Source organism: Hyposmocoma kahamanoa, unplaced genomic scaffold (genome assembly GCF_003589595.1).
Source record: "Hyposmocoma kahamanoa isolate Upper Pololo Valley unplaced genomic scaffold, ASM358959v1 160, whole genome shotgun sequence".
Classification (NCBI taxonomy): domain Eukaryota; kingdom Metazoa; phylum Arthropoda; class Insecta; order Lepidoptera; family Cosmopterigidae; genus Hyposmocoma; species Hyposmocoma kahamanoa.
This window is the reverse complement of record NW_020653575.1, coordinates 5,166,774-5,181,341: the sequence shown is the minus strand read 5'-3', so window position 1 is coordinate 5,181,341 and position 14,568 is coordinate 5,166,774. Positions and strand designations below refer to the sequence as shown.

General features: G+C 36.4%; 1 protein-coding gene across 1 annotated transcript in view; it reads right to left on the bottom strand.

Annotated features, from left to right (window-relative positions):
- Positions 1-5,840: 5,840 nt before the first annotated feature.
- LOC113225464 (merlin-like) overlaps positions 5,841-14,568 on the bottom strand; it is a 31,746-nt gene continuing 23,018 nt past the window's right edge. Inside the window, exons 2-7 of the mRNA XM_026457781.1 lie at positions 13,146-13,277; positions 11,892-12,038; positions 11,564-11,752; positions 9,038-9,219; positions 7,605-7,816; positions 5,841-6,356 (exon numbers count right to left, since the gene is read on the bottom strand). Coding sequence (XP_026313566.1) covers positions 7,606-7,816; positions 9,038-9,219; positions 11,564-11,752; positions 11,892-12,038; positions 13,146-13,277 — 861 coding nt within the window. The 3' untranslated portion in view covers positions 5,841-6,356; position 7,605. The remainder of the gene's footprint in view (positions 6,357-7,604; positions 7,817-9,037; positions 9,220-11,563; positions 11,753-11,891; positions 12,039-13,145; positions 13,278-14,568) is intronic.

Here is a 14,568-nt window from a genome sequence, read left to right as displayed (position 1 = left end):
TAACTGTCCCCAGGTATCAAAAAAAAAGTGTTACTTCGTTCTAACTAATAAAAAGACATCAAGTAGTTATAAACAAATTTTATAGTGCGGTGCGCTGATAATTGCCATTAAGTCAAATATGGAACCTTGTTAGGGTCAAATTACATGTTTTTTATATCAAGTGACGGAACGGACGAGTTGTGCGCTAATGGTAAGCTCCACGCCTGTCCATAAAAGTTGCAGTGCCACTCAGAGCTTTAAATCGCAAAGATCTGAGGGTCACTGCGCCGATACATAAGTTGACAAGTCACATGTGCCTTACCTTCCAAAACCGAAAGGCAGTAATGCTAACATTACTGCTTGGCGGCAGAAATCGGTAAGGTGACAGTACTTCCCTGGACGAACTCTTTCACAACGTACTCTACATTGCCACAGCACGAAATAGAAGCAAATTTTTGTAATAATAAAACAATGAACTTGAATGGAACCGACTTCACGCAAACGAGATCGACTTCATGTAGTGCAGCTTGAAGTCGTTATCAAGTCTATGCAGCTAAGACCTCGAATTTGATTACGACTTCACGTTTAACTGCAGACATGAAGCCAATCTGTTAGCAGAATCTGTCGATCGATCTGTTAGCAGAATTAAAAGTAAACGGTCTTTTTGATCTTCATAACTTTGTACAAAAAAATCCATGCCAGACCATTCCATGTGTTGTATATTATTACATGGACATGAAGCTGATTTTTTAACAGACTTACAATGCTTCTATTTTCTCAATATCCCTCGGCAATCATCAGATTTCCGAATGCACACGAATATTAATTTCCATGCCCATTAATTGTTAGATTTAAAATCTATAATGATATGAATTTTGAACAACATACTCTATTGTTGTTCTGCCTTGATTTCCGCGTGAACAAAGTTTAAAGAGCTGTAAAGCTATTTTCCCTATTTTTATTAACATTTACTCCATGATGATAAGCAAGTTAACAAAAGTATAAATTGTGCTTCTTTTATATAACTAAAAATGAATATTTTTCGGGTTATTAATTATTTTAATTCAGTCCGTATCTGAACGCATTTCTTCAACTGACAGCTATTATGTTAGTATGTTCGCTATTGATGGAATAATCACTTTCCGCGCTGTTCGAACATGTATAGCTTCTTGTAAAAAATACAAGAACACGCTGTTAATTATCTGTCGTGCATGTTGCTTTTGCTGTTTTACTCCTATTATATAATAAATAAAAAATGTAATGGCAAGTGTATATACTTCCAAGTCGATTGAAAGCGTCCGGTCTGTACCAAAGTCAAAGAGCAACTGAATAAAAATCGACGACGGCCGAAACACGAACTTTGCCGAGGGACATTAAGAACATAGAAGCACTGTAATATGATTCGCTAAGTGTGGTGATACCCGAACAAAACGCGCGTTACAGAAACGACACATTGATTGATATTTATAAAAATGAATTGTACTTATGCGTATTACGTATTCCTTATAGTTAGTAATAGATTTCTCTCCTTGTTGCACTAGCGTAATTGAATGGGTTAGCGATTTTTTGAAGACTATACTGCCCTCGTTATCGTAACTACCGTAATCTACAATGTTAGCGAAATCAAGGCTACAACCCCCGCGTGCAAATTTTAGCTAGCAATTTTGATTTGTAACAAATTTGACTGAAGAAATAGACTAAATAAACAACAATGAATATTAACACTTTTGGGGTGACAATTGTGACAGTTTTTCTACTTCTCACACACGGAGTCACATGATTTTTTGTATGAGAGAACGTATATGTGATGTGATTCTATATAAATCAATTCTAAAAGTAATTCTTCCCTAATTTTCTTTTTTTTTTATGACGACGGGACGAACAAGTCGTGCGCCTGGTGGTAAGCGACACGCCTATCCATAGCAGTTGCAGTGCCACTCAGAGCTTTAAATAATGACACTCCAAAGATAGGGATAGAGACGTGTGATCACGTAATTAGGGGAAAGAATGCTACATACCAACTGGCCACCTTGGATTCAATTGACAAGCGTGCCAAGACGCTTATAGGTGACTCAGAATAAGCAGAAGCGAAGCTGCAAAGCCTTGAACACCGTCGTAAAGTTGCCTGCTAAGCGGTATTCTACAGGATATCTCACGGAAAGTGTGCGAGAGAATTGCACGAATGAATTCCGCTTTCCCCTTTCCATCTTTGGGAGACCAGGCGTAGGCTGGGGTTCCACCTCTATGTTGTGGATATTCCAAGAATTCGCAGGAAGCGTTTCGTTTCCACATTTATATGGCGAACGGCCATGGAATGGAATTCCCTGCCTGCAGACTTGTTCCCTGAACTTTACAATTTGAACCTTTTCAAGGCGAGAGTGACTAGGCATTATTTAGGCGTGCACTCCATCGTCAACTTCATCGTCACTTTCCATCGGGTGAGAAGGAAGTCAAATGCACTTAGTTTTTAAAAAAAATGAGAAAAAAAAGTCTATTAATTTATAAGACGGATTAGAAATTCATCATTTTTGGTTTTGATTCCTGGTGAAAAGTTGTATCATTGATAAGTCATAGCAATAATTATAAATAGAAAACTACCGTGATAGTCAGACATAATTAACTAAACTAACGGATAATTTAATTTAAATCGCAAAGATCTGTAAGGCACTGCCACAGCGCCAGTCACCCTAAGACATAAGTTGATAAGACCATGTGCCTGTAATTTCACCAGCACCCTTACCCTCCAAAACCAGAACGCAGTAATGGCCACTACTATTTGGCGGAAGTAGATAGGTGGCAGAACTTCCACAGACGAAATCACATGAAGCTCTACTACTACTAAAAACTCGTTCGCTGTTTTGGAAGGATTGTATTTATTTCGAGATCTACAAAAGGCTCCAATAATAATACCGTTGCCGTATCAAAGTGTCTCTGACACGACAATTTTACCAGAAATTTAAAAAAGTCTACTTTCTATAAACATTTGTGGTCACAATAAAAAAATGTACAAATAAGTCTATCACCGCAAAAGTGTTGTAACCCATTTTTTTCTACAATATTAGTTTAAATATTATTAGACAACAACATCACTCACGTTGCTATGATGCCAAAGTAAATAACTAAAACACTTGTGTTATGGAAATCGGAAACAATGACGGTACCACAGACTCATTGATCCGATTGGGGATCGAATCTGGGGCCTCAGAAATGGCGACACCATGAAAACCGGTGTGCAAGTAACGTGATCACGACCACTAAATGACACTAAAGTAAATAATTATTATGTATTTTAATGATATTTTCACGTATACAAATAATTGGTAATTATACATTTTGTATATGAATACTTTTACGTTTTTTCTTCTACATTTATTTCATGGGGTTACACCGCTTTAGCGCTGATAGCCATAAGTATTAATTAATATTATTGGGTCCTTTAGTTACAATATTTGGATTAAAATTTTATAAATTTAGTGTAAAAAACCATCACAGAAGTATCGCTCTAAATCACTTCTAAACATTAATAAATTGACTTAAAACAATGAAGGTACATTACAGAATGTCTGATAAACACTTTAAAAATTGTTTTATACATTCTACAGTTAACATGCAACAATTTTGTCGCAAGAATTTCAAAAATATATTGATACAAAAGCAATTAAATATGCAGATCATAAAAGTAATTATTGAATTATAATGTAAATTTGTTTTAGTATAAAAAAGCCTAGAAAAATAGTTATAACAAAAACTTTATAAATATTGGTGAAAAAAACACATATATCAGTCCCTGTAAAACTCTATACAGCAGGCAGCTATATTGCTAACATGAAACCAATAACTCAAGATTACTGCTAATCGCCTTACAAGACAACGTAGTCGGGTATTTAGTATCCATTGGTACAGCAGATGTCGCGACGAGTATTCTACAAATAGCTATTTTTGTAAGTAATTTGTTTTACATTGACAAACTGCAATTTGTTACTCTCGTTTCTAGTGCTAACAAACAAAACAAGTAGATGGCGCTTATTGCACAGATTTTATGGACACTGCCGGCTATTCTTTTATTTTGTCTAGGATTAGCGGCCTCTACCCATATTAGGAGGCGTTAATTTATAAATTAGTTTGTAACACACACTGCCATCTATTGACACGCGTATTTCGACTCCTCCTATGCGAAATATCGTATGACGAAATTGCCAAGTTTACAGAGAAGCGTTAAGATTTGAATTCACTAAAATGAGTATAACACGCGACTTTAGCACAGAAATGCTAAATTAAATTGTAAAATGATAAAATAAATTGTGGTTATGATTTTATATTACTCTGTATGAGTTTTGGCGAATAAAACTGAGAAATAAAGTCACATGTTACGCTCATTTCAGTGAATTCAAAACTTTAAAACGCTCCCCTGTAAACTTGGCAATTTCGACATACGATACTTTACGTAGGAGGGGTCGGTTTGTCAAAGTTCTGAGAATAATTTTAACTCATGATTTGAATAATATTATAAGGGAAAATAAAGTGCCATATATCTCATATACATCATGTATATTATTATATGCAAATTAGCAAAGCTACACTAAATTCCAGTGATAACAAATAAATCAACTAGATAATAAAAATTCATTCAATAAAATAATTTGTAAAATTTAATGTAGCGTAAATTGGAATCTTTTCTTTGTAAAATTAAAAATAAGGTATTTAATTAATAACTATTGTAACTATCGTGAAAAAATAGGGTGGTTTGCATTAATATTAGACATAACTGGTTGAAGACTGTACCACCTCAGTCAACCGTGACCATGGGACCTGTAAAGGGCCCGAAGCGTCGGTTTGTTTGAAAAAACAAATATACGCGATTTAAATCCGAAAAAATAGTTTCATTTCCTATCTGTAACAATTGCGAAAACCTAAGAACTCGATATCTAATCTTAGACTTTATTATTAGTTATGTCGGTAGTATAGAGATTGGCAGTCATCTAGGCTATTGGTCCGTGATTCCATGTAGCTTTTTTATAATTAGCAAAATGATATTAACTACGATTATCTACTGCAACATGGCTCCGCAACTTGTCTATCGTGGTGGCTATTGTGTCACTGCTATAATTCAATCTGTCAACCTTAACATTTACAACCCAGAAATAAAATGTCGGCGATCGAGATCCGGAAGTTTGCGGTATGAAAAAACCGTTAGGCTGGACGAGTTGGATGCCAACCCGGTGGTGTTTATCTCAAAATATCATTAGGCAAGAATACAAAAAAAGTGTTATCGTTGAAGAAAAGGTTTTCCCCCGGTTTTGCAAATCCAAATTTCCAACAAGGATTTATGGAAAAGACTTTTAGTATACTGGTTTCAAAATTGCTTAATAGTTTCAGATCAATCAAACATTCTTTAAGCTTAGGGCATTTAGTACTGAAAATGCGAGGTGGTTCAATTTGTGTGTCCGGGAGTGTATATTTTTTATGATATCAAGTGACGAGGCTAACAGGACATGCGCCTGGTGGTAAGAGACACGCCTATCCGTCATCCTTCACATAAAGTTGACAAGTCCCATGTGTCTGTAATATCACCAGCACTTTTAACCCTTGAAAACCGGAACGCAGCGTGTCGCTTACCAACAGGCGCACGGCTTGTTAGTCCCGTCACTTGGTATAATAAAAAAAAAACAAATACTAGTTTAATCCGCTCTTTAGCTCTAGGCTGTAATAATATTGCCATTTCAGCTTTGGGCTGTAAAAATATTGTCATCTCCGCTCTGGATTGTAGAAATATTACAATCTATTTCTCTAATTTAAAAGGGACAACAATATTTTTAGATTGACGGATTAGATTAAGTTATTGCAGTCACAATCTGTCACCGTTAGACACATAAGCATTAGTAAATACATACAAACAATAATAAATGTTTTCTTCCTAATTTAGGTTCGTTAATAAAGCCTTTATTCCCAAAAACTTTCGCTTTTAAGGAGATCAAAATTAATAAAAACATAAACAATATCAAAGCCTTTTTTAACTATTAATAAGGCACCGTTTTATCGTTACTTCGTCAAGGAACAAACTTTCAGTTCGATATAAAAACACCTCTATTAATTTGTTAGTTAAACAATTACCTTAAATTTATTATGCCTAGAACAATATATCTATAAATATCTCCAACTTATCTGTGAGATGGCGACAAAAGGAACTAACGGTACCACGTTGGAAACTTCAAATGAACTATCAATTATAGGCAACACCACGTAGACACTTGCGACACCAACCATATCACAGATAAGTTTGTGACTCTGTAGAGCCTGCAGGTAAAAAAATATAGCTGTGTTTTGTTCAAAATTATAATTAACATTTAAAACTTACGCTGTGAAACTTGAACACGACTCTGAAATTTAAAAAAGAATTGAATTAGGTACCTAATATAATACCAGTGAGATAATGTGAGGTATACCACAGTATCACAACCTTACAATAGTGCCACACCTTTATTTGATGTTTGGCGATACCGCAGGTCATGTCATACGCTAATACGTACGCTGTCATACGCAAATATGCAAGAATTGTCAAGTCCCGTATGCCTGTAATTTCACCAGCACCCTTCAAAGTCTGAAAGCAGTACTGCTTAGCGGCAGAAATAGGTAAGGTAGCAGTACTTCCCTGGACGAATTCTTTAATAAAGAGCTCTACTGCTACAAAAGGGTTGTCACGAAAAGGGAAAAAAAAGTTGTGATTATTATGACAACGTAAACAATTTGTTAATTATTAACAACAATAGAAAAGTAATAATGATTTACATGTGTTGCACTGCCAAGTATTTACGTGACACTTTATTTTGGATGTTTTCAGTTTTCTATTATTAAATTTCTCTATATATTACAATGTGTTCATGTTCATATAAACAAATCAATTAAAAAAATTGGGGAGTATAAGCACAGCCTTTATAAATTTTGATTACTTTACATGGTAAGTCGAATAATTTATTCAAAATCTTGTTTCCAACAAACGAACGGAAATTCAGCAATCTAACCGAAATTCTTAAATATGTTAATATACAGTTCGTATCCACTATTATGCAAGCATACAACGATCTCTCTCAACGTATTAAAAAATATTTCAAATCAAGCACACGTCAGCCCTTGATTGATCCCACTAATTATGCGTGTTTGCTGATTGCGGCCCGCTTCCCCGCGAATACCCCGCCGTTGCCCTGCGCAAGTACATACATTCCCTTACGGTATGGTTTGTTAAACTGTGATCACACTTAGGCCCAATATCCACGGAATGTTTCGGCATTCCTACATGCAAGCGCACACTGACGGCATGCCGAAGCAGTCCGTCGCGACATCGTGCTCGCGCCTTGCCTCTCTTCATACCTCTGCCTCCCTCACCCCGCGTATCTCCCGAAGAGCGCCGAAGCACCTGCCGAGGCTTTCCTTGGCATTGCAGCAACGACTATCATCATTAGAATTTCAACTATAACGACATAACTTTAAGGTATAATACCTCTCGTCACCTAAAAATCCGTCCAGTCAGTGGGCGCCGGGCCCTACCGTTCCTTAGTCAAATTTACCGTTACTTAGTCAACATTTACCATTACTTAGTCTACACTTATCGCAACTTAGTCAACACTTACCTTACAGCTCTTCATAGAAAGCAACTCTAGTCTTTGTCGATCCTTGTTTCAGTCTCTTCAACGTAGAGTATTTGTTATCACCAGCGCGGGCCTGGGCCTCATGTAGACGGTCTAAGGTCGCTGCTGTGTGGTCGACGCGGAGGACAGAGAACTCGCACCGCAGCTCATCTAGTTGCTGCTGAAGATGCTTTGATTTTGCTAAATATTCCACTCTGGAAGGGTATAAGTTTGATTAATAATAACTGCACCACCATATCTCGATACCTCACTAATAAATTTTTGGACTTGATCTGTTTTTATTTTGTTTTTGTTTCTTTTTTTCACATAATTAGTTTTTTGTTTTATTTTTTTCGAATTTTGGTTTTTGTTTCTTTATTTTTTTTCACCCAATTCGGGGAGCATATTATTAGTAAATGAATATGGTTGTTTACAAAATTAACAGAAAATGTACTGTTCATTGGAGATATCGACCTGTGATAGATCGTTTACGGGCACCTGTGCAAATGTTTCCAGCTTCATTTCCAGCAGTGGAGCAGTACCAATTTAAAACGTGCATTTAATGGATAAAACTATTTTTAAAATAACGTTGAAATTAGTAGTCAGTCTCTATTCAACCCCCTGAGTCCTTTTAGACTACATTCGACAAATCCTCTCTCTTCCGACGCCTTTGTGACCCAGGACATAGCATTGCATATATTATATATACGAGTCGCTGTCATTAGGCATGAATGGGGTAATAGTTTATTTCAATTCACCTCCTTGAGTAGCTTTTGATCCCACCGTACAAATCGAAAGTCACTTTTCCTTGGCAATTTCAAAACATTGTGTAAATGATATATTTGGTAAATGGGTCAATTCTCGTTCTCCGTCCGAAACAATTACTGTCAAAGAAACACTCGTCCAAGTTAAAAAATAATGTCAATTTTTTTTATAATATCAAGTGACGAGACGAACAAGTCGTGCGCCTGATGGTAAGCTACACGCCTGTCCATAACAGTTGCAGAGCCACTCACGAAATCAAGTCGCAAAGATCTAAAGGGCACTACCACTGCGCCCGTCACCCTGAGACATAAGTTAACAAGTCCCATGCGCCTGTAATTTCACCAGCACCAGCACTTCAAAACCGGAACACAGTAATGTTAACATTGCTGCTTGGCAGCAGAAATAGGTAAGGTGGCAAAACTTCCCTGGACGAACTCTCACGAACAAGGAGCTCTACTGCTTACAATTATGAAGTTTCATTCGCATCATGCATCTTTTGATCGAGTATTACTTATTTGACAGTAATTGTTTCGGGCGGATGTCGGATGGTGAACGAGAGTACAGAGCCAGGTACGAGCAATGTTGTAATAGTTTGTCTCTGTTCACCCCTAAGTGTTGGTCTCTATTCACCCCCCAAGTCTTTCAATTCCATTGGACAAATCGAGACTCACCGTTCCTTCTCAATCTCAAGACTGAGCCTGTGTATGTGCGGGTCGCTATCGTCAGGCACAAGCTGGTACGAGTTGAGCTCCGTCTCCGGCGTGGCCGCCGTGCCGTTGGGCAGCGCGTCTACACCTAGCTCAGCGGGCAGGGAACATGTTGATGGGAACAGGCTGGAGGGAACCGTCGATGGCTGGAAATAAAAACATACAATTATTTATTTATTAAGATACACCATCAACTTATCACGAAACAATCTTAGAAATTCTTTGGAACGCACTTCCAATTACTGTTCACGAAAGTATATCGTTAGCTACTTTTACATTGAGAGTTAATGAGCATTATTTATCTACTGTTCCATCCATTTTATAGGTATTATATTATGAAATGGTATTATTTATGTAGTTTACAATAGTTTAATGTTATTAATATTGTATTACAAATTATTAACATTAAACTTATTGCACATTTTGTTTTTTGTGCACGTAAGCCCGTGATGGTAGTTATTTTGTCCTGCATCAAGGTCTGCTGGAAGAAATTTCTTACAGAAATAAGCAGTACCTTTTGTTTATGTTTTCCTCTTATTAAATGTAATTTATGCTTTTTCCTGTGCAATAAATAAAAAAAAATATATACATACTTTGAAGCCGTGGTAGCCTAATGGTTTGACCTACTGCCTCTCAAGCAGAAGGTCGTGGGTTCGAATCCGGGCTCGCACCTCTGAGTTTCTCGGAATTTATGTGCGAAATTTAATTTGAAATTTATCATGAGCTTTTCGGTGAAGGAAAACATCGTAATGAACGACGATGGTACGAAGTAGCTACAGGTGTATACAGCACTATTCATTTAGAGTTAGCCAATGAACAAAAAATAATATAAAAGAAAAAAACATAATTAAAAAAGTAAAATTACAGTAGTGTTTTTTATATGAAAGATGTCACCGTCTCTGGTCACAGTCAAGTCATAGTATGACTGCAGGAGTTTATAAATTTACAATAAATTACCTAAATTAATAAAGGAAGAAAAAAGCGAAACAAAATTTATAAAAGCTTTAAAAACACTTTTAATAACTAAATGTTACTATACACTGCAAGAATATTTAAAAGATAAGAATAACATATCCAGTTAATTGCATAAATACAAATATTAAATAATTAGTACAGATACATTGAACAAAGTATTTAATATGAAAGAATTGTTAAACTTATATAATTTAAATAATGTAATTGTAAAATTAATAAGTACTGATTTTGAATTTTTAGATATTATATATTATGTATAGATTTATTGATTAGTTCAACTAATTGTGAATTCTCTAAATGAGTTATTTTATTTTGTGCTATGCCCTTACAGGGTCCGTAATGTAAAGACATTATGGTCTGTAATAAAGAATTGAGTATTGGGAGTCTTTTCAAAGAGGTATACCTTCGAGATTACTTCGGCTACTAGACACAACATGATTTGGCAATGGGGACCCTAGGCACTCTACGAGGAACGTTTAGTTTGATGAGGGTCAGCACCTCAGGCGACGATATACCTTTATGCACCGTCCTGTGCAGAGTTCCAATATCAGCAAATCGACGGTAACATTGGGGTCTTTATTTGCCAGAAAACGAGTAAAGTTCTTTGCATCCGTTCTATTCTTTCAGAATGAATTATATAATGTGGATTCCAGAGCAAGATTTGCATAAATGCCATCAGATATTCGTATTGTCTTTTTTGTCGCAGAAGGGGATTTTTTTTTTACTGTGTATTATTGTTGTGATTATACCACAGTATTACAATACACAGAAGCGCAACGTCTTTGATGTTCGGCGATACCGCCTCTCGTGTGTAGGCACTTACGAGTCATATGCAAATATGCAAGGGTTGTCACAAAAAGGAAAAAATATTAATTGTGATTTACGGTTACAATATTTTTTTACAATACCAAGTGACGAACATGGCCCCTGGTGGTAAGCGCCACGCCTGTTCTTTCATAGCGAAACCGGAACGCAGTATTACTTGACGGCAGAAGTAGGTAAGGTTGTACCTATCAGTTTGCTTAAAGTTACCGGTGGGAAAGACCCAGTAGAATTCCTGCTAAGGAAGGTCAAAAACTTCTCGTTAGCAGGTTTATATCAGTCTCAATAGTGACTAGCTGTTGTGCTTCAGCCGTGAATTTTTTTGACTAGAGTTAAAGAAAGTTGATAAATAAGGGTCATCCATCCCTGGCAACTCATCAGGAAAGGACATCACAAATTAGAAAACTGAAATAGTACAGCGCCAACAACTGACCTGTATTTATTTTAATAAAGTTAATATCTGTAACTATTGGGGTCTGTTCCATTCGGTTGTGTGTCGTCGTTAAACTGGTTGATTTGAAGTGAAACAGTTGACGACACCCGTCAATTGTTTCGAATTCGGGCGGGCCAATCGGAGCGCAGTTGTCACAGTAATGATTTGGCAAAATAATTTTCAAACAAATTAAACGACATTTCGTCTCTATTTCTGGTTATATAATCGATGGTTGTACGTATTAGTTTGCGTAAACTTACCGGTGGCAAAGATCCAGTAGAATTCCTGCTAAGGAAGTTCAACAGCTTCTCTTTGGCGTTTTTCTCTGCGATCTTAGCAGCCACCAGTTCAGCTTTCAGACGTTCTGCTTCAGCCGCGCGCTTCTCAGACTCTTCGACCAGCCGAGCTGTTAAGAATTCTGCTTCACGCGTCTTACGTTCTAGGTGTACCTGAAAATATTAGTAATTAAATTGAAGGGAAAGTTGATAGGTCTGTACAAGTTTTCTTTTGACCGCTCTCAACTACGTAGTTCAACATTGTATTAATAGATGGCGCTTTAAAAGATTTCATCATTTAAGCACCATTTACCTTTTCTTCTTCTGTTTTGATGGCCGATAACCTCAACCGGGCGTTCTCTCTCTCAGCGTCGGCAGCCTTCTGCGCGAGCAACGAAGCTTCTTCTTCAGCCACTCTGCCTTTTTCAGCCAACAATTCTGCTGTTTCTTCTGAACGACGCTGGAAATTGTCATTGATTAGCTAGTGTAAACTTGATAAGCTGATGAAATGTTTTATTATGTATATTAAATACAAATGACAAACTTTGAAATAAACTTACTTTCTTTCTAAAAAAAAATATGTCCCTATTTGTATTTTTTATACAAATACTGCTAAATTTTGTGTACATGTATGTATACATTTTCAAAAATTATCAATTCAAATGAACCTATGCCCAGCAGTTGGACGAATAATGGGCTTATGTTCATTCAAATGAAACAAATTCGGCTATTTATTGCAGAACCATGACCTAGTTAGTAGTCGATAGAACATTTATCCACTGCAATCATTAGCCGCTTGCAAGCGGGCAACACTCGCGCAATGAACTGTCGTTCTACTCCATCTCCAAAAAGACAAACTATAATAGTTTGTTATTATTATTAATACAAAGAAAAGAGAGTGTATTTTAAAGTATTACATATAAATATGAATATAAATATGTTTAAGTATTTTATTGAATCTCAGGATGTTTCACTATCATGATATTACATTTTTTTGTGAAATTCGATGTCGAAATGTCGAACACTTAGAAAAATTCCTTCGATCCGGCCGGATTCGAACCGACTTCTTCTAGCAAACCGTGCGTGACGAATTTTTGTATGTGCTTGCGTCGTGTCTTTGTACTTGGTCTTTCAACGACTTTTTAGTCGTAGCGCCATCTATGAGAAATCTATGACAAATTTATCACCCAGTTAGTACCTTTACAGCTACCAGATCTGGCGAGAGATGTCGCTATTCACTGTATTAATTAAATTTTTATTGAATTGTATTCAATTATTTTTTGTGAAATTACTCCACTACTTTGTTATAATTATTAATACAAAGATCGAACACTCAGAAAAAACACTCAGACAAAATTCCTTCGATCCGGTCGGATTCGAACCGACGTCTTCTTGCATACCGTGCCAGACGCTATGCCAACTAAGCCACGGAACGAACCAGCGGACCTCACGAATCGTTCTACGTGCTTGTTTGTATCTGGCTTTTAACGACTTTTTAGCCGTAGCGCCGTCAATGAAAAATGTATAAAAGTATTTCGTCACGTATATATTTGTTTGTTTGCCTCACCAATGCCTCATTGGCGAGTCGTATTTCTTCCTGGTATTGCAACAGTCTTTGTTCCATGGCGGCTCTTTCCCGCTCTGCCGCTTCACGTAGTTGCTTCTCACGCGCCAATTTGTTACGTTCGATTTGTCGACGCTGAAAAGGACATCATGAGATTAGATTCTATACTAACTCATTAATGCAATACTGGGTACGGTCTTTCTCCTTTAAAGAGAGGGATTGTGTCATAGTCCGCTGTGATGACTCAATCAGGGTTGGAGATTTAACACATTTTTCGAAAGTTGTGACGATGTCTTTCTTCAACGTTTTTTTTTATTGACCAAAATACAGGAAAAATACTTATTTACTAATTACAAGCTTCGCTCACAAAAGCCCTTCCGGCTTTATCCGCGGCGACGGAGTTCAGTCTATTTAAGTAAAGATATAATATAATAGAGCAAAAATCTTAAAAAACTAAATTACTTCTAGACACGTACAAAAACATGCTCACTTACATGTGCATATAAATGGCATATTATAACAATTAAGCAATTTACAAAATAAAGTCTATCTTCAGTTTTCAAAAAATGTTTCTTAATTTTTATTATTTTATTTTATTTTATGTATGATATATGATATATATTTAATGTATGATTTATAGTGTTTGTTTTTTTTATAATTGCATATAAATTCCTCACTCATTTTGTTAATTAATCTAGGTAACAAATATTAAACACACATTAAAAACACTAATAACTAAGATATTTTTTTTTATAATATCAAGTGCCGAGACGAACAACTCGTGCGCCTGATGGTAAGTTAAGCCTGTCCATAACAGTTGCAGTGCCACTCAGAGCTTTAAATCGCTAAGATGTGCCCATCAACCTGAGAAATAAGTTGACAAGTCCCATGTGCCTGTAATTTCACCAGCACCCTTACCCTTCCAAACCGGAACGCAGTAATGCTTACATTACTGCTTGGCGGCAGAAATAGGTAAGGTGGCAGTACTTCCCTGGACGAACCCTTTCACATGGAACTCTACTACTGCTATCACAAGAAACTATTACTACTTTCGTACAAAAATAAATAAAAATAAAATATTTAAATAGATCGCTCTAAACGGTTATAACTGTGTGCGGTAACCATTGACTTACAAATAAATGGACGACGGGTCTAATACAAAAACCACGTAAAGAATGTCCCAAGTCAACCTATTTAAACGTAGTGACATGTAAAGGAATATGAAAAAGCTAAAACGTTGAATTTAAATTCTAACGTCATCGCAGTACTGTCTAATTTTGCTTGCTTCGCTGTCAGTCGAACAAACGAAGACTAAAGCGTGAATGACGCTCTGTATACGATTTTAACGCCCTATAAGTTCGGACACTTTTTAGCGCGGACCCGACGTCCATATAATTGTAAGTCAATGGCGGTAACAAAAGAAAGC